We start from the raw sequence: 26,147 nt of genomic DNA on the forward strand, positions 1-26,147 counted from the left end.
CCCATTTTTCCTGAATTTAGCATGTTCAATCAATCTATTTATGCATTTCATGTCGGCATGCAATCTTCTTCCTAATCATGCCATGGTAATTCTAGCAAAATATTTTGGAATTGGATAACAACTTGCAGAATTAAGGGGTGTCTATGTGCCATTTGTCACCTGCTAAAAAAGACACCCGTGTGCACTGGAAAACTCCAAGGAGTTTCGATATACATCCCATCCCTATAGGCTTTGTTGGGACATATCTTTCTTCAATTTTTGAAATCTAGCTACTCTCCATTTGGAACAAGTACATTAAAAGATAAAAGGTACCATATTCAACGAAATACAAGAGAAAATGATACTATAGATTTTGGATTATACGATACGTTGAAATTCTGTATTCGATTATGAAACGTACATAAAATGACGAACTACAAAATATCTCCTTCTGTTTTTTTACGAGTGTACAAGTGCATGAGGATCACACATAACATTATCGTCACCGTAATAACTCTCATTATCCTAGTACAATTACCGACTGTTTAATTTGATAACCAAGTTCAATTGGTAAATGCACCCTTTTTGTCAAATCTCTATCTAAGGATCTCTTTATGGATCCACACCTTTCTTCAAGTCACCATCCGATCCACCTTCTGTGCCACTCAAAGACAAGCCATCAGCTTCAAACCAATGTCAAGAAACAAAATGAGAGTAGAAGAGATAAACGGGAAATTACAGGACGAGCCATGTCTCATCAAAATAATATAACATGTTGATTAGACTGACGATCATCGATACCTACTGTACGGAGCCGCCCGAAGATAATGTGTGGTGCATGTTAATTATGAATCATGATCCTGATCATCACGATGAACCCTAGCACATTGATTGAGCTCCCTCACTTTATCAAACGAGAGAGAATAGATAATCAGTATTTTGATTCATAGAGAATCAGTATTGAAACAAAACAATTATGTTCTCTTTACACCCTTAATATCATAAGCAACAAGTGACCATAGATTTCTTCTGTTGAAACAAATTATTCAATAAAAACAAGTAGACAGAAGTTAATGGAAAATTTCTATAACTAGCTAGGTCTAGTTAGCACTCTAGGGTTTTTGGCTTTATTTGTGACCAAAATTTTCATTCATATATTTGGCATTTGAAGTTTAAGTTTCAACATATTGACCTATTGAGGATTGCTTCTAGTAAGAACAAGTAGAGATATATACTTCCTCATGGGTAATGCTAGGGAGACCAAAATTTTAAATTAAATTGTGTAAACCAAATGATGTGGTTATTGATTATTGGATAATTAATAAAGTATCGATTAATGTGCCGATTTCTTATTTGTGTCACACCATTTAGTTTACATATTTAATCTCTCTAACATTACTCTTTCCTCGTACTTCAAAGTCGCAAAGCATCTTCTTCACACCAACCAATGTAACATTTATGGTACTTGATCTTGCACAGATGATCAATGGATACCATTAAAGCTTTTAAAGAACACTGGCATATCGTTATCCGTCGACCAAATGATAAGGAAAAAGGAGTACTCGAGATGCATATAATCAGCAGATTATGTTTTGTAAAATATGATCGTAAACTATGTTACAATGTAAGGATGTTCCTGTGTTCAGCCTGCGTATGCTGCTTAACTTGATTGTTAATGGTAAAGATGCCCTACTAATGACGGGATTTAGACGTAAATTGCTAACTATGGTGGGCGGGATGATAAATGTTTGTGGCCCTTTTTTCATCAATTATTGAAGAAGAAGGTTGAGGCCTCAGTATATGATAATGGTAATTCAAACACGATAAATACTTATCTTATCATTTTATGAATTCATCGTAGAATCACATATTCAAATAAGAATTAATTCAACTAATGACTCAAATTTATAATATGAGTCGAAGTTAGTTAGGGGATATGTTATTCCATACTCATATATGAGGCATGATTTATGGTATTGTGAGATTATTTTTGGAAGTATGTATATATATATATATGTATATGTACGTGTGTGTATATATATATATAGAGAGAGAGAGACAGAGAGAGAGACAGAGACAAAGACAGAGAGATCCAAAACTACAACAAGGGGTTTAGGAAAGTGTTTGAGATTAAAAGTCCAAAAGTCAATAGTGGGGTTTAGGAATTTACTGTCCACAGCTTCAAACTAGAACAAGGGGCATTCCAGTTTCAAACGTTGGAATGGAACCAAAAATACGTCTCTCTCTCTCTCTCTCTCTCTCTCTCTCTCTCTCTCTCTCTCTCTCTCTCTCTCTCTCTCCTCACTTATTCACATGGTAAACAAGCTCCTGTGTCTTCTTCTGGTTTTCGTAATTCCATTTGCCAGATCTTGTTGACGAACATGTGAAGGAGTCACTTTTCTATTAGGCCCTATAGGGTGGTCTGCATGTGCCTTTCAAATTCACCACTTAAGGTTATAGCATTTCTTGGAATTTCGTACCCTCGAACTTAAATATTACAGCAGTAAATTTTCCGCAGCATCCTTCCCCCAAAGTCCAAACTAGTTTATGAATACGATAGTTAAAACCTTTTTAATTTTTCACTTTTGGAAAAACATTGTTAATTCAATTGCTTTGGCTTTGGAACTTCAAATCTTTGTTGGGTCGTGCGGTAAGTTAAAAGTTTTGGAAAGATTGCTTTCTTCTTTAGTTTTTATAAAACATGGGGTTTTAATTAAACCGTTCTAATTTGTAAAGAGTGAGTTTGTATTTGACTGTAAATAAGCGGACACACAACCTTAGTCAACTTTAAATTTACTTAAGTTCTGTTGTCAAATAATTTTACGATGAAATCTCAATTTTTTTTCATAATATTCTAGCCCAGTTGTACACGTATTGTGCTCTAGTTTTCTATGTAACTAAACACTTTTTAGTCATCAGTGAGCTTTTACTACTCGAGGTCAGAGATTAGGGTCCCTCACTTTGTATAGGGTGCATGGATTGGCCTATAATATGCTCCCTCTCTCTCTCTCTCATATGGTGGTTGAGAATTGGGAGAGGTCTACTCCTATATGTATATATATGTGTGCAACACTTTTGGCTACATCACAAAACTAGAGCATGCCCATACCATTGATTGCTCCCTGTGTCTAGGGTTTCCTTGCAGCTTCTAGGTGAGCAAAGCATCAATGGCTGTCTTCATGGTAGTGGTTCTCTGTTTCCTCTGTTTGCTCTGCATCTGCTCTGCTCTTCTCAGATGGAACGAAGTTAGATACAGAAAGAAAGGTCTCCCTCCAGGCACAATGGGCTGGCCAGTCTTTGGTGAAACCACTGAGTTTCTCAAGCAAGGTCCAAACTTCATGAAAAACCAAAGAGCAAGGTGATTATAGTTTTCACTTTCCTCTGTTTTCCATACAAGTTTTGTTCTGCTTTTCTCTGGGTTTGTTTTTTTTTTTTTCAAAAATGGGTGGATTTTTCGAGTCTCGTTCTCTCAATCACCTGGTGACTAAGAATTTGTGGTCACCTACCATTGTATTTGATATTAACGGTCAAAATTAAACCGTTAATGGTTATCTATTTATTCTTCACTATTGATATCAAATCAACAGTCAGTGACCGTGCTTTTCTTGGTCACCAATTGACAAAGAGAATATTTCTATGGGTTAGTTTCAGTAAACTTCTTTTGATTAATTTGCTAATTTTTGGTTAGGTATGGGAGTTTTTTCAAATCCCACATATTGGGGTGCCCTACAGTGGTGTCCATGGATCCAGAGGTGAACAGATACATCCTAATGAATGAAGCCAAAGGGCTTGTTCCTGGCTACCCACAATCCATGTTGGATATTTTGGGAAAATGCAACATTGCAGCAGTCCATGGCTCCACTCACAAGTACATGAGAGGGGCATTGCTTGCCCTCATCAACCCTACCATGATCAGAGACCAGATTTTGCCCAAAATTGATGAGTTCATGAGATCCCACCTCACTGGCTGGGACAACCAAGTTATCAACATTCAAGAAAAAACCAAAGAGGTTTGTGTAACAACATTACCATGTTTTCCTTTAACCCGTATTCAGAGTCGAACTGTAGTTAGTTTGACTCTAATTACGGATTACTTGTGTGTTTACTAACTGTGTGGAGTTAAAATATAAGTCGGGCCCGCAAAATATCATTATGGTGGAGTTGAACTCCTTAGTTCAATTCCTCGTTGCTGATTACGGATTAGTAAACATATTATGGTAATATTCCTTCAATATTCACTTTTGTAATCGATTTTTTTTCAACTGTTTTATACAGATGGCACTTTTATCATCTCTGAAGCAGATTGCAGGCATTGAATCAAGCTCAATCACTCCAGCATTCAAGACAGAGTTCTTCAAGCTTGTGCTAGGCACCATTTCATTGCCTATTGATCTTCCTGGCACGAATTATTGCCGCGGTTTTCAGGTATACATCCGATTTATTTTCTCATCACTAAAATCTCTGATGGAAGTTGTTGTGGAAGGTCCAGCAACTGAGATTGGTGAACCATTTTCTATGCAGGCAAGGAAGAATATTGTAAGCATGTTGGAAAAGCTTATAGAGGAGAGAAGAGCTTCCAAAGAAGTCCATCAGGACATGCTTGGCTGCTTACTGAGAAGTGATGAAAATAAAAACAAACTAAGTGACGAAGAAATAATCGATATGGTCGTCACGATTTTGTACTCGGGTTATGAGACCGTTTCGACTACTTCCATGATGGCTGTCAAGTACCTCCATGATCATCCCAAAGTGCTTGAAGAACTCAGAGTAAGTTTATGATATGCTTTTCTCTTGTTACTAGTCTCGTCCAAAATTGCTTAACTTCGGAGTTTTGGTTCTGACTTTTTAACTGCACATTTTGTAGAAAGAGCATTTGGCAATTAGAGAAAAGAAAAATCCAGAGGACCCAATTGACTGGAACGACTTGAAATCTATGAAGTTTACTCGTGCGGTAAGAAATTTCTCACCCTTGATAAATTTGGATTTACCATTTGCTCTGGTTATGATAGCTGGTTTGCTAATATCTTTCATGCTGTTTTTTACCCTGCAGGTAATATTTGAGACCTCAAGATTGGCCACCATTGTGAATGGGGTATTAAGAAAAACCACTCAAGATATGGAACTAAATGGTAAGAAAATATATATGTTACATATTTAAGATTATTTTTAATGATTAATATATATATATATTTTTTTTTAATTGTAACAATTGTTTTTGTATGTTTAAACAGGATATTTGATTCCGAAAGGATGGAGAATCTATGTGTATACAAGAGAGATTAATTATGACTCCTTTCTGTATCCGGAACCTTTAACCTTCAACCCATGGAGATGGCTGGTTAGTGAAACTATTTGTATTTTTCCCTGACCCCCTCGGCTTTGAAGAGGGAAATAAACTCGGAATTTGAACAAAAGTCGGAATTTCTAAACTAGGTTTGAATGCAAAATGCAGGACAAGAGCTTGGAGTCTTCAAACTTCTTCTTTATATTTGGAGGTGGCACCAGGCTCTGTCCAGGAAGGGAGTTGGGGATAGCAGAAATTTCAACGTTCCTGCACTACTTTGTAACTAGATACAGGTAAATTTTGATCTGATTTTTACCAAAAGAAAAATAAAGTATAATAAGTGTTTCTTTCATAGGACCGCCCATAAATTTGATCAATTATTCTTCTGGGTGTAACTTAAGCAGTCAGCTTCATCACATAGCTTTAGCTCGTTGATTGATTGTTAAATTATTAAAGATAAAGTTCTAATATCCTTGCAGGTGGGAAGAAGTTGGGGGAGACAAACTGATGAAATTTCCAAGAGTAGAGGCCCCGAATGGACTGCACCTTAGGGTTTCATCTTACTGACTAATTTATGTACATGGAAAAAAGGGAGAACACAATATATAGGGCATGGGAGAGAAATATGATGTATGATAAGGTGCTAACACATTAGAAAATTAATGGAATTTGACCATTTTCCTTTTGTCGGATATTCTTATTGAAAATATTTGCTTAACTTACCTTAAACCTAAAGTAATGGTGATATTTATTATCTAATTGAATATTGTTAGATGAATTTGATTTAATTTGTCAATTATACTAATTTTGAAATTTAAACTAATTTAACAGTAATTAATAAGGTGGTAAGGAAAGATTTTCAATGTGTCCAGAACATGAGACGTTACGCTATATGTTGTTATACAAGGAAAGGAAAGTTTTTTTTTTTTTTCCAAGTGTCTCTTTACTTGTATAATGACATATGACGTATGTATCCGTGTTCCGGGTACCTTTAAAAATCTCATGGTGATGAGCATCACCATCACTTGGAGATGGTAAGAGATTTTTCAATGTATCAGAACACGGCACGATACAACAAGTGTAATAATACAATTAGTTGAAAATTTAAAAAAAAAAAATTACAACCAATTATATAATGAGATTTGATGTATTAAATCGTATTTTTAATACACTAAAAATTTCTCGAAAATAGTGAGCAAAAATGCAACCTATTTTATTTCTGCAGTTGAGATGCACAGAAAAACTGTCAACTGACAAATAATTATAATGACAAAATGTTTTTCCCTAGGTCCTTGCATAGCAGGCTCCAACCTATATTTTACAGACTTGCAGTTAATATAAGGTATCTTCAAATGAATTCTAGAATATTTCTACAAAAAGAATAATATGCACAAAAAGAATTTTATTTGGGTTCTATAAAATGTTTTCCTTTTTCCATAGTGTCCAAGTAGCAGTATACCTGAAAGGACGAAAGAAGGTTGTGGTATTTGGCAGTATGGAAGTGTGTTGAGATTCAAATTTTACTAAATATAGAGTACGATCCCACCAACTAAATCTTAGTCTAATAATGTTTTTCTTCTAAGTTGCTTCAAGTTCAAGTTCTCATTTCTCCATTAATTAGAAACACTCTCGCAATCATAGTGGTTGAGAGCAAGGATCCCACTTTTGGATTGGAATAAGAGAGAATCTTGGTTCAGGCCGCTTAGTCGTGTGTATTGTCCAACCACCTTTTCGTTGTTTTGATATGCTTGTCAATAAAAGTTTAAGTAAAATTTAAAAGACGATGTAATATTGTTGTATTAATGTTGGACAAAATACATGATCAGGTCGTCTAAATACAAAATCCAAACATTCTCCTTTGGGCTGATCAAGATGTCCTTAGTTTAGTGGGCTAAGTTGTACCCAAGTGAAATTGTAGACCATATGGGTTTTTGTTCCGAGTCATTGAAAATTCTACCCACTAATGGAGGAAGGAAACGTAAATAAGGTCTCATACATGAACTTACTAGGTTGCTTAATATGAAGATTAAGCCTCCCAAAATAAATGTGTCGGAATCAAGGTGAGTCCAGAGTCCAGTCCAGACTCCCATATACACTGTAACTGAAAGTGAATTGGACGCAAAGAAAAACTCGAGCCCCTACGCTATTACATGTGTAACTTTCTAATCCTACACGTTTTTCGATATCATACTCAAGTGTACGACATGCACTATTTGTATGGAGAGCTGGATGTGCAGTGAGAAATTCAACAAGTTACAAATTTTGGTGTAAACTACACCGGTCCATACTAGAAGTATTTGGACAAGGATTGTCTGCCCTTTCATTTTCGGTATCTTTATATGCCTTACTGTTTGTCTGATCACGGTTAAGTCATGTCAATATTTTATATTACTATTTATTTTTGTCTTATTATCTCTTAAAAAACAATATAAAATATTAATGTGGTTTAACCGTGATCACACAAAATAGGAGAGCATCGAAAGTGGAAGGACAGACAATCCTTATCCGAAGTATTTTTCTCCTCTCTCCATGTCTAATGTTTATTTGTTCTTTTTTAACCGTACAGATTGTCCATACTCAACAATTCCTCCTCCTTGCGTACAATGTGTTGGTTTAACACTTGTAGTAAATTTGGTTTCTTTTACTTTGCAATCTACGTTACAAGTTGGTCAACTTGTAATCGTGTTTCACTTTGGTCTTCTAACTTAGTCCGATTGCCCTCCATTTGCATCAAGTGTCCCAATTACTATCTTGAATGTAACATTTAACCTCAAATATTAATAGACGAAAGTTACATAACTGTTACATGCGAACAATTTAAGTGGGAAGTTACATATTTGAATGACTAAACTAAAGTGAAAAACTAGTATAAGTTCAAAAACCGCTGCCATAATTTACCCGTAATTTATACATCCTCAGTTAACTTGTGGTAAATTCGTACGTACTGTTGTAAATTAGCTCCTCCCAAATTGTAAAAAAAAAAGCTATGTGGTGTCTCACATTTCGCGCATAATTTAAAATTTGTAAGTCACATGTGGCCGCGTGTGGAGAGACAAGTCATATCTTAAGTCTTTAACCTTCTCAAATAAGAAGGTATGATTAGTTTGAGATACTGCTAATGCTTCTTCGTCTTTTTTTTATGAAAACTTCGACGGTACTAGAGAAATTTTATTGATATAGAAAAAAAAAAGGGTACACCTAGTCAGGAGGACAACCTAACCTCTCATAATACAAGAAAAAGGATTAAAAAAATATATATGAAAAAAAAGGAGGACATAAACCTTTACCTTGTAGAAACAAAATCAACAAGAAAAGAGGGGGACATGAAACCTAACTCCTCTAGAGCCGAACCCAAAGGTCTAATCGAGATACTGCTAATGCAATATCTCAGGTATATACATGAAAGTTTTTATAGCGTGACAAGCATAAATAATTTTTTGAATATGACAGTCACACCGTTATGCGTTGCTACTAATTTGCATATTATAATATATGTGAATGATAAAGTATACTTTCCAAACTAAGAGACAATCTTACATAGATGTCTCGTGAACGGTCATGTATACTAAGCCAATAAAGTGTTACCAAGTTGACACAAATGGTGTCTAATTAACCAAAAAACAGATGTGTGTTTGCGTGAGAGAGAATATGAAGGTCAAAGACGTGACTCATTGCTACATTGAAGTTTTTCTTATGCTCCCAACCTAACGTATACTAATAGTAAACAAAAAGATATGTTATAAGACGGTCATACTGAAAATTTATTGTAACGAATGCCATAAACTCTTCATAAACAACACGTGGGACGTTAACAATGGATGACTAGAATTAGAATCTAAAAAGCTAAAGTCAAAGTCCTTTTTAAACCTCATAAAATCAAAATCTGGTCTTTTTACAGTTGCAAATCTCAATCTCAGCTTGCTTTTGGGAGGGTTTGAACCATTCTCTTTCACCTGTAAACCTCGGACACGTTTCCTCCCTAACTCCCCACACTTGTGCCGCTTCCTCCTCCTCCTCAAGTGCCACCACGTCCCCCTCCATTTATATTCCTATACAAACTCCCTCGCCTCCTTCCAACGCCTCTCACTCCCCCCCCCCCTCCTCTCTCTCTCTCTCATTTTGCACCTTTCGATCCTCCAATGGCTTCAGCGACACCCCTTTTGACGGATGAGCTCGACATTGTGATCCCGACCATCAGAAACCTCGACTTCCTCGAGATGTGGCGGCCGTTCCTGCAGCCCTACCACCTCATCATCGTCCAGGACGGTGATCCGACGAAGACCATCAAGGTCCCCGACGGCTTCGACTACGAGCTCTACAACCGCAACGACATTAACAGGATTCTGGGTCCGAGGTCGTCCTGCATTTCGTTCAAAGACTCTGCCTGCCGATGCTTCGGTTACATGGTGTCCAAGAAGAAGTACATCTTCACCATCGACGATGACTGCTTTGTATATCCTCTCCTCTTCTTATTTTTCTAGGTTTTCCAATCTTGTTTTTGTTTTTAAATTCTCTTTTTTTTTTTTTCGAGTTTTTAAACTCTGGATCTTGGTATTATTCGATCTTCTATTTCATACTTTTGCGTGAAATATAGATGATTGCATCATACATGGGGCACGTTCTTCTGTCACTATCGTTTTTTTTTTTTCTTCCTTTAATTATGTGTTTGATCTCTAGGAGTCTATGTTTAAATTGTTGTTTTTATATATTTTAATTATATGAATATTGACGGCATTGTTGACACACCATCTAATACTGTAACATATAAAATGGTATAAGCTTCCTCAATTTGTAGAGATTGTACGTCTAAAAGCACTGTTGATGGCATCTAGTTTGATCTGAATTGACAAAAAAATTTCAATAGTGATCGAGTTTATTTGGATTGAATAACGTTTGTTAGTGTCAAATTAAACACATGAAACTGCCATATTTGACTTGTGATATCATTACAAACAGTAGCATTTGTGTGTAGGTAAATCCCTATCTTAAATCAGTTTAGATAATAGTCCCCTTCTCCTTAAATAGAGAAAATTGTATGCAATAACTGTAACGACAATGACGGTATCTCAAATCAATCACACATGTCTTACTTTTTAATTGTCTCACATATCAATGTGTGATTAGCATCCAAGTCAATTACATACTGTAATGCCTTTTAACTTTTCTTCATGTTAATTTGTAATTGTTTTAGAATGTTGCAGCTATAGTGACATTCTCATTGGAAGAAAATTATTCTCCTCTCCATCCCCACTATTTTATATTTGGAATGGGCTCTAGATAAAGATATAGCGTATGCATTTGTTTTATATGCAACTTGCTTCTGTCCTTTCCTCCCAATTCTGAAGTACTTAATTTCAATTTGTTTGTACTACAACTGTGAAATTGTTAGCATATATTTTAAGTGATCATGATTTTCTGTGTGTATATGCTTATAGGTTGCAACAGACCCATCTGGCAAACCAGTAAATGCACTGGAGCAACACATCAAGAACATCCTTTCACCATCCACCCCATTTTTCTTCAACACCCTTTATGATCCCTTCAGAGACGGTGCGGATTTTGTTCGTGGATACCCTTTCAGTCTCCGTGAGGGTGTTCCGACTGCTGTCTCTCACGGTCTCTGGCTCAACATCCCGGATTATGATGCACCAACACAGCTTGTGAAGCCACTTGAGAGAAACACCAGGTAGACACGCCCTAAAACCCTACCTTTTGCATTGTACGCATTCTGCAATATATGTTTCCTAAAATTATATGCGTATGCTTCCACTAGATTTGTGGATGCTGTTCTGACAATCCCAAAGGGCACATTGTTCCCAATGTGTGGGATGAACTTGGCTTTCGACCGCGACCTCATCGGCCCTGCAATGTACTTTGGACTCATGGGTGACGGTCAACCAATTGGACGCTACGACGATATGTGGGCTGGCTGGTGCACCAAGGTTCCCTTTCTTCTCTTGTTTTAACCATACAATTTTTTTTTTTCATTTGAATAATATATTATGTTGCATATATCGGTCAGGTCAGTTTCAGAACAATGTGTCATCCCAGATACTAACAATGTACGGTCATGAATATTTCAGGTGATAACAGATCATTTGGGGCTTGGAGTGAAGACAGGGCTGCCATATATCTACCACAGCAAAGCCAGCAATCCATTTGTGAACCTGAGGAAGGAGTACAAGGGCATCTTCTGGCAGGAAGAGATCATCCCATTCTTCCAATCTGCTGTCCTTCCCAAAGACTGCACCACCGTGCAAGCATGCTACATTGAGCTCTCCAAGCAGGTCAAGGAGAAGCTCAGCAAGGTCGATCCCTACTTCGACAAGCTGGCCGACGCCATGGTCACATGGATTGAAGCTTGGGATGAGCTCAACCCTAATGGTCCTGGAGCTAAACTGGCCAACGGCAAGGCCAAGTGAAAAAATGATAAAAAAAAGTTGATTCAACTGCATTTTGCTCTATATTTTTACTGTACTTTCTGGGATTATATCTTATCGTTAGTTTAGTGATTGTAATCTTTGTTTTTAACCCTCCTCCTGAGCCATTTTGGTCATCGCTTTGAGTTGCATATCGGCAGATGTAATTTTTATTTAACTTTGTCCAATGAGCTTAGTGCAATAAAAGTATGTAGTTCATATAGAATTCAAATCCAGAGAAAAAATGTTTTCCTAGTATTTGGGCATATTTTGTCCAGCTTTCTACTATCTTGATCGGAAATGTCAGTTTTATACATCCAAATATAATTTCTATTTTTTATTTAAGTCTTTTTACATAACGAGGTCGATGACCATGTAATGTATTCCCAAGAGCCCAAAGTAAAAACTCAAGTCAATCTACAGTTTGGCATCATTACACCATCCCGTTGCATCTAAGTTTCTCTCATTTGCAGGGCTCCTCTTCGTTCGCTAATAAATATGATTAACAAGAAGGGAGCTCCAAGAGCCCATATACTCAAGTTTGAATTGTTTGATGTGAGACAACTCAAACATAGGAGATAAGTAACTGGAACTTAAAGTTTAATATCAGACAGAAATTAATCAAAATTGAAGTCAATGTGACCAAGATAAATTGCTTACAAACTCAAAAGTACGCAAACATAAATAAAAATCGTCTATCAAACTCAAAATTGCTGAAAATTGGCTTCTAATTAAATATAAAGTTGCCGCTCCAGTTGCTCGTCGCTTCATTAATGGTTGCGAGAAGCCTCCCTCTCTCCTCCCGCCGTCTCCAAATAAAAAGGAATAGGAAGAAGGCTTATGTACGTTGTTTCGGTAATGGGAGGATGGAGCTCTAGGCCAACTTGGTCAACAAACTTAAAACCGTTCATCTTCAATTTGGGGTGGGTTGATCTTCAACCTTTTGACGTTTGGCGTCATGTTCCTCGCCATCTTCATGGTTAAGATGTTCATTGACAGCCTCCGGACCCAAGAGAGAGATGTGTTTGCTGGTGATTGTACGACCTGCCCTAAGCTTTGGCCCCCAGTGCCTCTCTGGATTTGGCAGGAAGCGTGCTACCTTCTTGGTTTGTGCCTTGCTCAGAGACGCAACAGCTCGAGCAAAGTTAGCCTGCAAAACAGAAAATGTCAAAAAGAGTGGTTAGCTAGATATCTCTCTCTGCCCCTCTCAAACGTGCACATACACACGGGGTGATTTGTTCCATGAAATTAAATGCACATAGCAAAAGAAGAAAAGGCATATATAATCAGAAGAAAAAAGAAATCATAATTAATATTCAAAAATGGGAGAAACATACTTGAAGAACAGGTTCCTTGGCAAGTATCACGGTTCCTGACTGATCCGCAGGCTGAGGTTTCACCGGGTGATTCTTCACCTACACAAAATGAAGGCACAATAAGATACCACCGCACGCCCAATGCAAGAACTAGTAAATAGCACTAATCTCATAGAAAGTCTACATAATTTAGAGAGTAGAGACAGGGAAAGCAACAACACAACCACACTGTTAATTGGGGAGTGGGAAGGAATCTATGTGCAGGGATCTTAGAAGATTGTGAACTAGTTGAAAAATTTATACACGCATCACGCAAGAAACAAATAAGAGCTGAAAGTGACAGCTCACCCAACAGCGCATTATGTCCCAAATGACATCCATGGGAGCATCTGATTTCAACCCCAAAGGGTTCACATGAGTTCCAGATATACGATATCCTGCATTGATCACAGCAGAACGGAAAATCACAGCAGATGGGGAAGTGCACTTAAGTGTGGCACAGAGGTTGTGCAGACTCAAGAACAAAGGAACATCGGGCAGTTCCTGCAAACAAACACAGACATCAGTGGAACTGCTTTAGCACATCTAATTTGTGTCTAAAAGGATCAGTATTTAGAAAAAGGGAACACCTCTGAAATTGTTGTTAGTACAGCAGAGATGCGATCATAAGCGGGATACCGCTCCTTCATAGACTTCACATCAGATAGTATGGAAGTCACCCATTCTTGATCATGAATAGGAGCAGACCATATAGGGCCACCCATACTGAATTTCTTTCCACAATCACTGCATTCTTGAGGAACAACGGGACCAAAACCTGGTAAATATCTCACACTGGTGTTCTGAAAGAGAAAAGAAATCCCTTATCAGAAAATTATTGATATAAATAAGGGAGTTTTAACAAAACAGTCCCGGTACTGTTCACTTTTAACGAAAAACCACATTTATACATTTCCCTGGTACTATTCACTATACCTTTAAAAAGGGCTTTTCATTAAAAGGGAAGTTTTTTTGGACTTTTCGTTAGTTTTCCTTATAAATAAAGGAAATAAAATAAATCCATTTATCCGAAGCATCAAGCCTGCTACAGACACAAATCTTTGTAAAAATCAAAGCAGTCAAACATGTCTAATACACACACAGGGAGAACTATAAGAAGATATTCCGCAAGGGGACAAAGCTTGCTAATAAATAAAATTAATAACTATGAGAGATCAACGTCCTATAATTGAAGTTAACTGTCCTATAATTGAAATATACCTGTCCTAAAAGGTAGTGTCAATCAATCAACCCTCATAACGGTCAATCTAACTTTTTAAAGTCATTGTTACAACTATAATTTAGACGAGGGGTTTACGTATAGTTCAGGAAAAGCAAGAAAATCAACTTTTTTAACATGATATTTGTCATGAATAGATGAGCACAACCTAACTCTCAAGGTATATTATATCATCACCATACCTTTGTGACAGTCCTTCCAATAGGCTGAAGATGAAAAGAATCGCAACCAATGCACTGATACACATAGGAGAGCTTAAGGGGAGTGTTCTTCATTGCACTTGCAGAACTGCAACCAATCATTTGAACTATCATACAACAGCAAAAGGAAGAAGCCTAAAAGCTAACATTGAATGATATAGAAAATAGTTCACATACGAGTAGATACGGACGAAAACTCGGACATAAAAGTCCATCTGAACAGATAGCACAGGAACAATGTATCGTTTGTATCGATTTGCATGACTCTGCATTGTACAAAGAAGAAATTAACCATGCACCCAAAAACTTTTTTTTTAAAGATATGATACACACACACATCCAATTTAAATGAGTTGAAATATAACTTATGGTCCATTAGGGGCACTCTTCATGTTTATAAAGTCATTTTCCTATCGAGTTAACTAACTTCAAGCTAAACTTAATTGAAAACCTATAATCACCATCATTACGCCAAAAAAAATACAGTAAATATTTGCTATAGAAAAGATATTTGTCAGCGACTATATTACCAATACAAATGCAATATCAATTCTGCTACCTTTCAGGTTAAATTGTTAAATAACAGGTTTCAAGTAGTTTGCATGTTCAACGTAAAATCTCTAATCAAGGACATGATGATACCTCAATGCAAGCTAGGAGGATCCTCAAAGCCATCTCGTGACAATATTTCCCTCTCAATGGATAGGAACCATATCTAATCAACAGAACAGTTTGAGATAGCTCAGTCCAAGAATCAGAATATATGCCTAATCAAAATCGATCAGCAAAAAGGTATGAGTGCTTACTTTGAATAGCAAACCTCCCCATTACCACCACATAGCACAGCCATATCAGTTGCCGTACACATTAGCAATCCTCCATCAACAACAGATTGAACCGCAGAGTCCAAGAAGACAGAGGGAGAACCATAAGGATCAAGATCGACCTGAAACACCAATAACCAGCAAAGAGTATGTTACTCTTTATGCTAAAAAGTATTAAATGATAGGAATCCGCACAAAAGAATTATCTCCAGGGAAGAAAGGAATAAGGGTAATCATTGGGAAGTGTGTGGGCCCGTTAATGAAACCAATTCCAGTCCCTTCTTTATTCAAATAATTTCAGAATATTATATTTTATTCTGATAAATATTCTAAATGAGAATTCCTTCAGAAATAGCATAAACTATAAAACAGCATAGGCATACCACATCAAATTCTTTTGGATGGGTGAGCATATGCACACGGGCATCAGCAAGATGTGATTCCACCTTTGAACATGCAACCGAACCATTGAACTTGATATTTCTCCTACAAGCTTCAACAGCATCTGCAGGAAGACGAATAATAGTGATAACTGTTCTGATGTTTACAAGTAATAAGAAAAGCTGATATGGATCTACAACTTGGGTATATCAATATGTATTTAAATAGAAACTAGAAGTCCATAATCTCATCTAATTTGGTCTATATGTCCATTAATTATTCCTTTTCTTTTGAACAAACAAAGTAACCTTCTAAAAGGTTAACAAAAAAACTGGCCACATACATTTAAGTGCAGTAGATAGAGAAAACCTAAAATCTACCTTTATCATTGTCTAGAGCAACAACTTGACCAATTCCTTCCACTTCACGAGCATACCTAAGAGCTCTTAAACCAGAAGCTGACAAGGCCTGTGAACGCAAATGATACAAAACAGAAATGTGCATTTGCATCTTCCAGATTAAAGAACAAAGATGAAAGAAACTAATTAATCGATTCTGATCAAAATTCATGAAAAAACCTCAAGAACTCTTGGTGGCTTCAGTTCCCCACACCATTTTCCCTCAGTGACCTTCTCTGGTTCTTCTGAAACGCTACATGGTTCATCTTGAGATACCTCTGCTGCCATTTCACAATCTCCATTGGTTTTTTCTTCATGATTAGCGGGCTCAATAGGTACTTCTTCTACGACACAGTTTGAAGCATCTTTGTCAGACTCCTTCACCGCAGGTTTTGTTTTCTTGGACAATCTTGCTTCATGCTCCTCCTTGCGTTTGGTTATGAATGTCCTCAGAACAGCAATGGATACGTCTCTGTTGTTAACCTAATTATTACACAATGAAACAATCAAGCCTCCTGAATTACTAAATCTAAAAGTCAGCCAACATACTTAAGTGATTGAATGTATCCAATAAATAGTGATCAATAATCCTGAAAATTCAACAGTCACGCATCGCAAATCACCCCCTACATAATATTTACCATACTAAAAAAAACTGCTAATAACATAATCAAAACGGGATGTTAAGTATTCGAAAGCAAAGAACTTTGGGCGAGACTAGGTTAACTTGTCCATATTGAATTTGCACTGCATATATAAACCGTAAGCAGAAATACTTAATCTAAATGATGAGCCAATTGAGCAACACAAAATTCAATATATGAATTGGGTTTCCTTCACTTACATGCTCCCAAATGCGAGACACAATTAACATTTCCAATCCAAGGCTTCATCACACACATTCCTCAACGATTACTAATCACAAAAATAAAACCGTTCGCATATCGAAATTCTTCGATTCTAAACATTAATCTTTCCTATTCCTACAATACTTCCCCAGCAACCAAACCCAACTTTTCACCAACTAACACTGACCCGACACACTTCCAATTCAGAACTACTCAAAAACACAAAAAGACCTCAAACATATCATCTCAAAAATCCCACCAAACCCAACAAACCCAATTCAAAAATCACAAAAAGAGAAGATTTTGGCACCTGGGTTTTGTTGTAAAACACTTGGTTCTTAGCATGCATGAGAATCTCAGCCTCTCCTTCCTTGATGATGGCGTAATCACTGAGATCGGTCGCCATTGTTCCTCCACTTCCAAGCAAAAAAAAACAACCCCAAATCACTTCCTTCCGAGAACAAACTCAAAACTCTAAAAAGCAGGAGCCTTTCTCTTCCCTTCTTATTCTTCGTCCTCTTCTATGGAACCCCTGGCTGGATTTTGCGAATTTGTGCAAGGAGCCTCAAACTGAAGACTTTTTATAGGTAGACTGTAGACAGCAAAAATATGCTTATTAATTAACCCTATCTTTTGCTGCTAATCGCGATTTATGTTTTGATGTTTTGATTTTTCGGATAAATTGACGTTTCTTTTTCTTCTTTTTTCTGCTTAAACCCTAACATGAACGGGAAGTTGTAAAAGTGGTGCGCGGAGTGGGCGGGGATGTCGGGTCACCCCCAATCCGGGGCTCCAAATAAGAAAAGTTGTAAACAATTTTTTTTTTTTAAATTATTAGTATCACTAAGCCAAATAGCCAAATACAAACATATTTTGTTATAAAACTGAGTCATTTCATATAAATGTAAGTCTTTTGTAATAGTTTGAGTGTGTAATGCTTATATATAGTATTTCATAATAGTTTGAGTGAGTGTGATACTTATATATAGTATTAGACAGCTTAAGTTTGATACATATAAATTATATAACACTAATAATGCACAAGTGTGAGTTCAATATGTTTGGTATCACACTCAAATCTTCTGACCACTGCAAGAGCGTGATTCGTTTCAGACTCACTTTTCTTGGCTTATTGTGGGAGGCCTAAGTTAACAAATTTATGGGACAAACCCCAATAATGTCTTGAAAATAAATGTTATAGTGCATGAAATAAATCATTTCATGTATTCATGGTGTTTTTTTTTTTTTTTTAAACAAACGATATTATTTACATTAAGAGGATGAGAGAATGAATTAAGCCTCACAATAAGCCAGTAATAAACAAAATGAGAAGTTATAAATTGACGTTTCTTTTTCGTCACTCACTCACAGTCTTGTAACATAATCTCTCCTCGCTTGGAGATTAGTGCAAGTCCTCAATAAACTTGTCCACTAAATGGCTCAAATTCTGGTGAGCATATTGTTCTAACAACAACAACAGTTTTCGTGACATTGACCTCACCATGCCTAAAAATTCATCCATTGGCTTACACTCCTTGACTCCACCGCTTGTGTTATGTCCAAGATGACCATCAATTTGGACATGACGGTCATCCTGGGCTAGACAGAATGTAAATTGAGAATTGAGACAAACGATTTCGTGGGTTGTATTGTAAGGGAATGTGTAGGGACTCTGTCTCCTTCGCAAGTTTGGGCTCAACTTATCCAAAAGAGCTTTGTTGCTATGTACCCAAGTGAGTTTCAGATGAGGAGGCCCATTTGGCAAACATGCATAGCCCTGCAAAGTGGATACAATATCGTCATTCGCGTTATTGCCAGTACTTTTAATGGGTCATGTTGACCCGTTTGTACCATAACACCGAATTGGTACATCAATCGGTTGTACATCAATCGGCGGATATTATTGGACGGCTCCTAACATCCCCCACATGTAATCCCCTTATTGACAACAGTAGACGCTTCCCAAATATTAAATCATACAACTCTTAGCAATCTCCCTCACATAATCCCTTTGTTGATGTCACTAGTATTCCTCTTCACTTGTAAGTGAGAGGTCTTAAGTTCGATTTTCGCTAAAGGCGAATTTAAATTATATTATTGTTATCTTATTGTGAGGCTTATGAAGATCATCTTCAATAAGAGAGATGTATTCCATTTACTTTTTTCTCTTTGACTGACGACGCCTACCTTCAAAGGATGTAAAGCTACATCTTTATCTACATTTTTCGACCAAAATAGTTTTTTATATCTCGTCTATTGGAGAACTTTTCAGCAAACCAAAAATACAAAATACCTTAACTTAATGCATTTTGCATCTCCAGTTGAAGATATTTTAACAATTTTCTTATAAGTCTTCTTCTCATATCTACATTTATAATTAGCCCAACCTATTTGTTCAACATAAAGTAGGGTTTCGTCATTGATGAAGTAATATTACTCAAAGGGTTTAGAGGAGCAAAAGCTTTTGTAAAATATTTTCTTTTCTTCGGCCCCATCGAATCGTGCATTTCACACTGTAAATCTTGAAGCTTGACAAGATCTTCTGTAACCTTTTCAAATATTAGCACTAATATATAGTTTCTATAACCATCAATACCTATATGTAGGCAGATAATGCATAAACAAATGAGTTAAGCCAATGAAGCACTTCTCAACTTTCCAAATTAGGTAAGTAGATGAAGCCCAAAGGCCAGGTGTAGGATAGGTGAATCGTGTCCCCTCTCCTTTCAAAACTTTTTGCCCCTCATTACCCTAAACAATGGTGATTAAGCACGCAAATAGTTTTACACAGATGTTAAACCCTAGTTGGATAAGAGCTACTTTCCAAGGAGACCCACTAAATCATTTCGGCTTAGTTAAGAATTTTATGTTTCATTCCTTTATTAAGAAACTTCTTTATTAATCTTAAATAACAATGACAGATTAGTTATACAACGTGGCTTTGTGTGTGTGTGTGTTTTTATTTTGTAATGTTATTCACATACTCATTTTTACTTCTCACACACCATTCTTAATTTTAATTTGGCTGCCGAATCGAATGAAGATGAATGTGTAATAAGTAAAAATGAGTGTGTTTTTTATCAATAAGTGGCTTTTTTTTATTTTTTTTATTGATATGTGGCTTTTTTGTTATGTAGAAGGTATGATCTAGTGGTGATGTCAGAATTTGGATCCTCGCCAGATCCTTTTTGTGAGGATTCCGGAGATCCGTGAATTGTGTTTGTTCATCGTACATCGTGCAGTCAGAAATCATTTAAAGTATTTTTATTTAAAATTAAACGCAAACAGTACCTGATAAAAACTAATCGCAAGATGTACGATGAACGGACACGATTCATGGATTTCTAAGATCCTCACCAAAAGGATCCGGAGAGGGTGATGTCATATAGTAAAAGGACTAGGGCTCGACGAGCCAGCTGTTGTACTGGGATTGGTTGGAAGTGTTGAGATGATTGAGATCCATGTCTCAACACGTGTACTCAGGTTTGTAGGGGGAAGGATCAATTCGATTTCATGACATGGTGAGAGACAGAAGCAGAGATTCGATTCAAAGATCTTGACTGAGATCATCAATGTATTAAACAAAGCAAAATATATTCAAGCCACTGATTCAGGGGGAAGATACTTACCATGTGTTATGTGTGCATATAAAGGGAATGAAGTTAACCTAACCATGCATTGTGCAATATAACCAGCGTCCCATAGAATACAAAGAAAACAAGCAAGTACTACCTATTGAGTTGAGCTGAAAGATGGTAGCTATGATGGGTTGGGGTGGTGTGTCAGAACAAGGATGGAGGAAAGGTTCTTGGACTCGTGAGGAGGATAAGCTGCTCAGTGAATATGTCAGCTTACATGGAGAGGGAAGATGGAGTTCTGTGGCTAGGTGTACAGGTAATAATTAACCAAGTTAATTAGTCTAATTTTTTAGCTTTAATTTTGGATTAATTGATAGTCTTAGACATGCATGCTCAATTAGGGTTTTCTTTTTATTTTAAGGTTTGAACAGGAGCGGGAAAAGTTGCAGACTCAGATGGGTAAATTATCTGAGGCCAGGACTAAAGAGAGGGCATATAACACCTCAGGAGGAAGACATCATCGTTGAATTGCATGCTTTATGGGGTAACAAGTAAGTAATAAGAACAATACCCTTGCTAGATAACACACACACACACTCTCTCTCTCTCTCTCTCTCTCTCTCTCTCGATTAAATATTTATCAAGTACATTAAAAAAAATAATTCTGATGTGAATTATTATATGAATTTACAGATGGTCTACCATTGCAAGATACTTGCCAGGGAGAACAGACAATGAGGTAAAGAACTTCTGGAGAACCCATTTCAGAAGGAAAGAGAAATGCACTCAGAAGCAAGAGAAAAGAAAAGCTCAGATTCTTGAAGCAAAACAACAACAATTAGAGGTAGATCAAAACATGAAAACAAGAGCCACACCACCACCACATCAAGATTTGGAAGCCTGCAGCCAAAGAATAGTAAACAATATGAATAATACTGATATCCATAAAACACAAGCAACAAGGCCAGAAAATACGGAGGAATACAAATTTTGCTTGCCTAAGTTGATGCACCAAGCAAGTGTGGAATTTTGGTCAGATTTATTAGGAGAAGAAGGGTTTTACATGGGCAAGCTCTGGAACTTAGACGACGTAAATGGTCGAATGGATCCGCAGCAACATACAAGCTTAAACCAGTGCAACAGAGTAGCCATGTAGATCAACAATCAAGGAAATACTGCAGCAGCTTTATCTTCTGGAGGGGAATTGAGCAATATATCAATGCAGAATTGAAGTGAAACCAAATCACCTGCTTTATGTGGGGGAGGAGGACATTCCAACACATTCTATAACGGAGGAGGCTACATCTTCTAATTAGAAATGCTGATCATTCATTAGATTGGTACTATCTTTATTTTTATGTCGCCAACTGACACAATCGATTATGAACCTCGATCTGATCCAGCTAGCTAGCTATCATAAGCATATCCATAAAATTCTATATATATATATATATAAGAGGTAGTGTGATCTTTTGTATCCGTTAAACTTGTTTTAGATGAGTGATCAGTAAGGAAGAAAACAAAGCATATATATGGACTTTAAATTAGCTTGAAAGAAAACACAGTTTTATGCAGTGATCAACGAAAGACACTAATCTGTAACCAAACAATAGAAACAATTTGTTTTGCAACAATTTAACCAATTATTTTTAAATGGAAAATTATTGGAGATTGATAGAGAAAAAGTATCGATTTTATCACTAGTAACCCCAACCAAGGGGACTGAGAACGCACCAATAGCTGAACTGATCAAAACCTCATCAAGTACTAAGTCAGTTGTCTATATACACAATCGAAGCTGATCACTACCACTTATAAGTATATATCTTTTGAAAGCTAATTGACTGTTGACATGAGGTAGGCAGACATGCGAACAACCGACTGATCGGTGAAACCAAAAGATTAAAGGTCAGATCAGCCTGCCCATATACTACTATGTAATTACTGTAATTAATCAGTTAATTAAGAGCTTAGATACATGCATGCAGGTACGTCGTTGGTACCTCTGTTTCACCGTGATACAAATCTGACCGCTTCTTAATTAGATTTACCTTATCACAACGTTGGTAAAGAGGTAAACGACGATAACATTGAATTGTATGCACTAATCAATAATATATATAAGAAATGTAGTCCTTTTCAGCAAAGAAAAGAAAAGAAACCGAGGGGGAAATCAATAGTAAAACTACGGACGCAAAGGCAAATGATCTTAATTGTTCGAATCAACGGATATTCATCCACAAATAAAAGAATCAAACTATTATTAGTTATGGGCTCGTAGAATTCTATCTAGCAAGAGAAGAACACGGACTGCTTAACATAATTGTTAAAATGTACTTGGGCTGGATAGATTAAACCCGTAATTCTAAAGCCCAGAAGCCAAAAAAAGAAACTTAAAAAATATGGCCCATGCAGGTCTCGAACCTGCGACCTTCGCGTTATTAGCACGACGCTCTAACCAGCTGAGCTAATAGGCCATTGTTGTCCAATAGCTCCAAATTATTTATTATGTTGGAAACTTAAGTTTCGGATAAGGAGCTTTTTCACTGATCACTTATCAGCATGTTCTGGTCGACCGGAGAGGAAAGCAGAGAGACAGAGAGCCAAGCAAATGGATAACATAACGGCGAGCGAGCTGGCTGGATTTGGTGTCGGAACTCTGCTCCTCTGCGCCACCATTGCCGCCCCGAAGATCGATGCTTTCATCTCCGCCTCTCAGCGCAGGTAACACTTACTAATACCCCGTTTCATATCTGTTCATTAAACACTAGTCTTCCTAATGATTTTACTTACTAATCTTCAACTTCTGATTAGTTTCCAAGATTTGTAGAAATACCCCATGTACTAATGAAAATTTCCTATCTGCCTCAATATAATTAGACGTTTTTGGTGATTTGAGTAAAGATCCACCAAATGACGTGACAGCGTTTGATTGATTTAAATTGACGTCCGCTTTAGACCTTATTTGTTTTGAACAAGTAAGGAGCTCGACGCATACACAGGACACGTTTGAACAAATTTGGTGACTCGAGGATTATTGTTCTAATTTATGTTTTGTGTACGTCAAACCTTTGAATGTTCAGTTCTTTGGGAATGTGCAAGAGATGTGGCAATCTGAGGTTGATAGCTTGCTCAAGATGCAAAGGAATTGGATTGATCAAAGAAGGTCAAATGCTCGGATCAAATCTCATCGACGACATGTATGAATCGCTTGGTGGTGAAGGATCGAAAGTAAGATCCATCTCTTGCACCAATTGTCAAGCTAGAGGTCATTTTTCATGCCCCGATTGCTCTAAACCAACATCTGTTTGAGCTTGCTTGGTTGTGTAAACTAAAACTTGATCAGGCTATTTGTGTTATCTTAGAAAGATTAATCAATGTCAAAGCTTTCTTCGCCCTCAGTCACCATACTTGTTTGGTACCAGTGATGTAGGCCAATGAAATTTATGAACCCAAATTAGACAGTAGAGATATAGCGGTGCATAATCCATATATATACATTCTGAATCTTTCTGCACTTTCCCTTTTCGTCGAATATTCATCCTTGATAATATGCTTGAATTTGTTTGATGTCCTTATGGTCCTATGTTGTTCTTGCTTTTCGTGGAATGTTCATCTTTGATAAGCCTGATATAATGTATGTGCTTGAATTTGATTGATGCCCTTATGCTCCCGGTTGAATGGTGGAGCCTGAGAATTTAGTAGGGGGCATGGCATATATTATATACAAGAAGTTATGGGGCTATAATATGACCATTCATCTGACCTTCAGATGAACGGTTTCCTTCCTCTCCCTCCATCTGCTCCTGCTAATGATCTGATATTTGGTCTCAGTATGCCCATACAGTGCCTCAACTCTCAAGGGGTGCCCGATGCACGTCTTTGATAACACCGTCATAAACTTGGTTTTGATTAGAAGTGATATCGTACGGCTTTTTCTTCATTCCCACCACCCTCACACCACAGTTATTTTCTTTGATCTAGGAATTTAAGATATCCGGAGTGTGTTGTTGTAAGACCAAATGGTAGATTGGACACTGATGCAAAACTATTAGGAAGTGCCTTGCTAGCTGGAAAGAGAAGGTTTTTGCCAAAGATAGCAGCTCACAAGGAAAGTATATATACCCTTTGAAATTGGTAGGAAGGCTGGTTTAGGGGAGCGGCCGAAGGGGTGATATTTACTGTATGTGGTTGTGCTTTGGCATTTTGCCTTTATGATTCTAAAATTTGCAGATTTCGTAAACACTCGCACTGATACATTGAAATTATGCTTAGATATATTGACGGGGTATTGTAAGTGATAGAATGGCCTTGCATTTAGCATGTGTCACTTTGATTCCCAGACATGCTCACATGTGTTACGGGCGAAGCTTAAAGCACGGCACTATTGTGTTTGTGGGAGGAATCATATCGCATTTGTGCTACGCATATTTCCATGTATGCTTATAAATGTTGCGAAGTGACAAGGCACCTGGAACCTGCTGTTGCCTGTTGGTGCACTGAGCAGCAACTCAGGGCCCAACTTGACTAAGTTCACTAAGATGATAATTCTGCTATGGTGGATTTGATATGTGCCACTGTGGGTATCCTATATTAGCCCTCACTATTTTTAGGACCACTCGAGATCTTATCCGGATCTTTGCAGTCTGAAGCCGACAGATCGAGAAATCCGGAAAACTCATTTTAAATCTTACAGCCTCATACCCAATTTTATTGGTCCACCTTATACAAATCAAGAGTCCTGATCTCTCTCCCCTTCTCTTAAACTATTCAAATTACTCGATCCGTCAGATCCGTATTGCGAAATTCAGAAGGAATCTAAATTACAACATTGCGATTAATAAGAATTGTGCTTTCTCTTTCGGAGAATAACTTGCATCACATGAACCTGAATGAACACAATGAAAAAATACGGTATAAGAATGCCGTTGTGTTCATTCGGGGACAATAAAAGTTAATCTTTGTTTCCGAATTGTGAATACTCAACTTGTATTGGATATTGGAGCTCTCATTCTTCCCTAATATAGCAAGGTAATATGCCTTTCTTATATTGGTAACCTAAGCTAAGAAGATACTTGCACACTTGATGGGAGAAGGATAAGAGAACCAGAATTCAAATGTATTTGGTTATTTGGACAAGATTTGTAATGCTATTTCAGAAAATTCGGATGACTTTGCAATGAGAAATAAACAGAAATTGTGGTCCATCATAAATTTGGAATTAAAAGAAGAAAAATGGCATGGCCTCGATTAAGAACATTCATCTATGCATCTGAGATCATGAGTTTAATTCTTCACTTTCTTCACTATCGCTTTAATTAAAAGATGTGAAATGCCACACCGGGCCTCATTTGGTGGCTCGACCTAGTCAATACTAGACTAAGCTTCGAGTTTGAGCAAGGATGACTAGGGTACTAGGATTGAGTTTTGATTCAGGTTCATTTGTGACACACATTTGAGCTTGGATCAAAGAATCCATGTCCCTCCTATGTTGGATTTCTTTTCAAGATTATTATTACAGTTCGAAATGCATTTAAGTCTACCAAACACTAAATTCTTGTTGATACAAACCAATTTTATCAACAAAAATGATGTGACATAGAGTAACTACTTGAAATTACATTCAAGTTCAAATCAACTT

At 37.0% G+C, this 26,147-nt stretch overlaps 5 protein-coding genes and 1 non-coding gene across 6 annotated transcripts; 4 read left to right on the plus strand and 2 right to left on the minus strand.

Moving 5' to 3' along the window:
* Positions 1-3,001: 3,001 nt before the first annotated feature.
* LOC137739718 (cytochrome P450 85A-like) lies at positions 3,002-5,948 on the plus strand. Its single transcript, XM_068479399.1, has 9 exons — positions 3,002-3,337; positions 3,668-3,989; positions 4,255-4,404; positions 4,501-4,746; positions 4,844-4,930; positions 5,030-5,108; positions 5,211-5,317; positions 5,432-5,556; positions 5,743-5,948. The coding sequence occupies exons 1-9, from the start codon at positions 3,147-3,149 to the stop codon at positions 5,828-5,830; spliced, it is 1,395 nt and encodes a 464-aa protein (XP_068335500.1). The 5' UTR covers positions 3,002-3,146; the 3' UTR covers positions 5,831-5,948.
* Positions 5,949-9,402: 3,454 nt separating this feature from the next.
* On the plus strand, positions 9,403-11,868 carry LOC137741141 (UDP-arabinopyranose mutase 3). The gene is made up of 4 exons (XM_068480945.1): positions 9,403-9,714; positions 10,699-10,949; positions 11,037-11,205; positions 11,347-11,868. The coding sequence occupies exons 1-4, from the start codon at positions 9,403-9,405 to the stop codon at positions 11,683-11,685; spliced, it is 1,071 nt and encodes a 356-aa protein (XP_068337046.1). The 3' UTR covers positions 11,686-11,868.
* Positions 11,869-12,265: 397 nt separating this feature from the next.
* LOC137739796 (tRNA (guanine(26)-N(2))-dimethyltransferase 2-like) lies at positions 12,266-17,635 on the minus strand. Its single transcript, XM_068479508.1, has 12 exons — positions 17,239-17,635; positions 16,261-16,563; positions 16,063-16,150; positions 15,685-15,806; positions 15,284-15,423; positions 15,120-15,192; positions 14,655-14,743; positions 14,460-14,565; positions 13,628-13,840; positions 13,347-13,541; positions 13,020-13,097; positions 12,266-12,832 (listed from the first exon to the last, which is right to left on the minus strand). Exons 1-12 carry the CDS (start codon positions 17,332-17,334, stop codon positions 12,596-12,598), a joined length of 1,740 nt encoding a protein of 579 aa, XP_068335609.1. The 5' UTR covers positions 17,335-17,635; the 3' UTR covers positions 12,266-12,595.
* A 3,045-nt stretch (positions 17,636-20,680) lies between these two features.
* On the plus strand, positions 20,681-21,662 carry LOC137739385 (MYB-like transcription factor EOBII). The gene is made up of 3 exons (XM_068478953.1): positions 20,681-20,822; positions 20,928-21,057; positions 21,200-21,662. The coding sequence occupies exons 1-3, from the start codon at positions 20,681-20,683 to the stop codon at positions 21,660-21,662; spliced, it is 735 nt and encodes a 244-aa protein (XP_068335054.1).
* A 1,247-nt stretch (positions 21,663-22,909) lies between these two features.
* On the minus strand, positions 22,910-22,983 carry TRNAI-AAU (transfer RNA isoleucine (anticodon AAU)). Its single transcript has one exon. It is a non-coding gene; the product is annotated as a tRNA-Ile (tRNA).
* Positions 22,984-23,076: 93 nt separating this feature from the next.
* LOC137740972 (uncharacterized) lies at positions 23,077-24,076 on the plus strand. The gene is made up of 2 exons (XM_068480777.1): positions 23,077-23,230; positions 23,590-24,076. Exons 1-2 carry the CDS (start codon positions 23,118-23,120, stop codon positions 23,816-23,818), a joined length of 342 nt encoding a protein of 113 aa, XP_068336878.1. The 5' UTR covers positions 23,077-23,117; the 3' UTR covers positions 23,819-24,076.
* Positions 24,077-26,147: the final 2,071 nt, after the last annotated feature.

The sequence above is a fragment of the Pyrus communis genome, chromosome 7 (genome assembly GCF_963583255.1).
Source record: "Pyrus communis chromosome 7, drPyrComm1.1, whole genome shotgun sequence".
NCBI lineage: Eukaryota > Viridiplantae > Streptophyta > Magnoliopsida > Rosales > Rosaceae > Pyrus > Pyrus communis.

What these genes read in the sequence shown, in the direction of transcription:
- LOC137739718 (XM_068479399.1), top strand. Translation starts at nt 3,147, where the DNA reads ATGGCTGTCTTCATGGTAGTGGTTCTCTGTTTCCTCTGTTTGCTCTGC. An exon ending in ATGAAAAACCAAAGAGCAAG is followed by an intron (nt 3,338 to 3,667) that starts GTGATTATAGTT and finishes ATTTTTGGTTAG; the next exon opens with GTATGGGAGTTTTTTCAAAT. An exon ending in TACTTTGTAACTAGATACAG is followed by an intron (nt 5,557 to 5,742) that starts GTAAATTTTGAT and finishes ATATCCTTGCAG; the next exon opens with GTGGGAAGAAGTTGGGGGAG.
- LOC137741141 (XM_068480945.1), top strand. Translation starts at nt 9,403, where the DNA reads ATGGCTTCAGCGACACCCCTTTTGACGGATGAGCTCGACATTGTGATC. An exon ending in CCACTTGAGAGAAACACCAG is followed by an intron (nt 10,950 to 11,036) that starts GTAGACACGCCC and finishes TGCTTCCACTAG; the next exon opens with ATTTGTGGATGCTGTTCTGA. An exon ending in GGGCTGGCTGGTGCACCAAG is followed by an intron (nt 11,206 to 11,346) that starts GTTCCCTTTCTT and finishes TGAATATTTCAG; the next exon opens with GTGATAACAGATCATTTGGG.
- LOC137739796 (XM_068479508.1), bottom strand. Translation starts at nt 17,334, where the DNA reads ATGGCGACCGATCTCAGTGATTACGCCATCATCAAGGAAGGAGAGGCT. An exon ending in TGTTTTACAACAAAACCCAG is followed by an intron (nt 16,564 to 17,238) that starts GTGCCAAAATCT and finishes TGTAATAATTAG; the next exon opens with GTTAACAACAGAGACGTATC. An exon ending in TGCTCTAGACAATGATAAAG is followed by an intron (nt 15,807 to 16,062) that starts GTAGATTTTAGG and finishes GTCTTCCTGCAG; the next exon opens with ATGCTGTTGAAGCTTGTAGG.
- LOC137739385 (XM_068478953.1), top strand. Translation starts at nt 20,681, where the DNA reads ATGGTAGCTATGATGGGTTGGGGTGGTGTGTCAGAACAAGGATGGAGG. An exon ending in TTCTGTGGCTAGGTGTACAG is followed by an intron (nt 20,823 to 20,927) that starts GTAATAATTAAC and finishes TTTTATTTTAAG; the next exon opens with GTTTGAACAGGAGCGGGAAA. An exon ending in CATGCTTTATGGGGTAACAA is followed by an intron (nt 21,058 to 21,199) that starts GTAAGTAATAAG and finishes ATGAATTTACAG; the next exon opens with ATGGTCTACCATTGCAAGAT.
- LOC137740972 (XM_068480777.1), top strand. Translation starts at nt 23,118, where the DNA reads ATGGATAACATAACGGCGAGCGAGCTGGCTGGATTTGGTGTCGGAACT. An exon ending in ATCTCCGCCTCTCAGCGCAG is followed by an intron (nt 23,231 to 23,589) that starts GTAACACTTACT and finishes TTGAATGTTCAG; the next exon opens with TTCTTTGGGAATGTGCAAGA.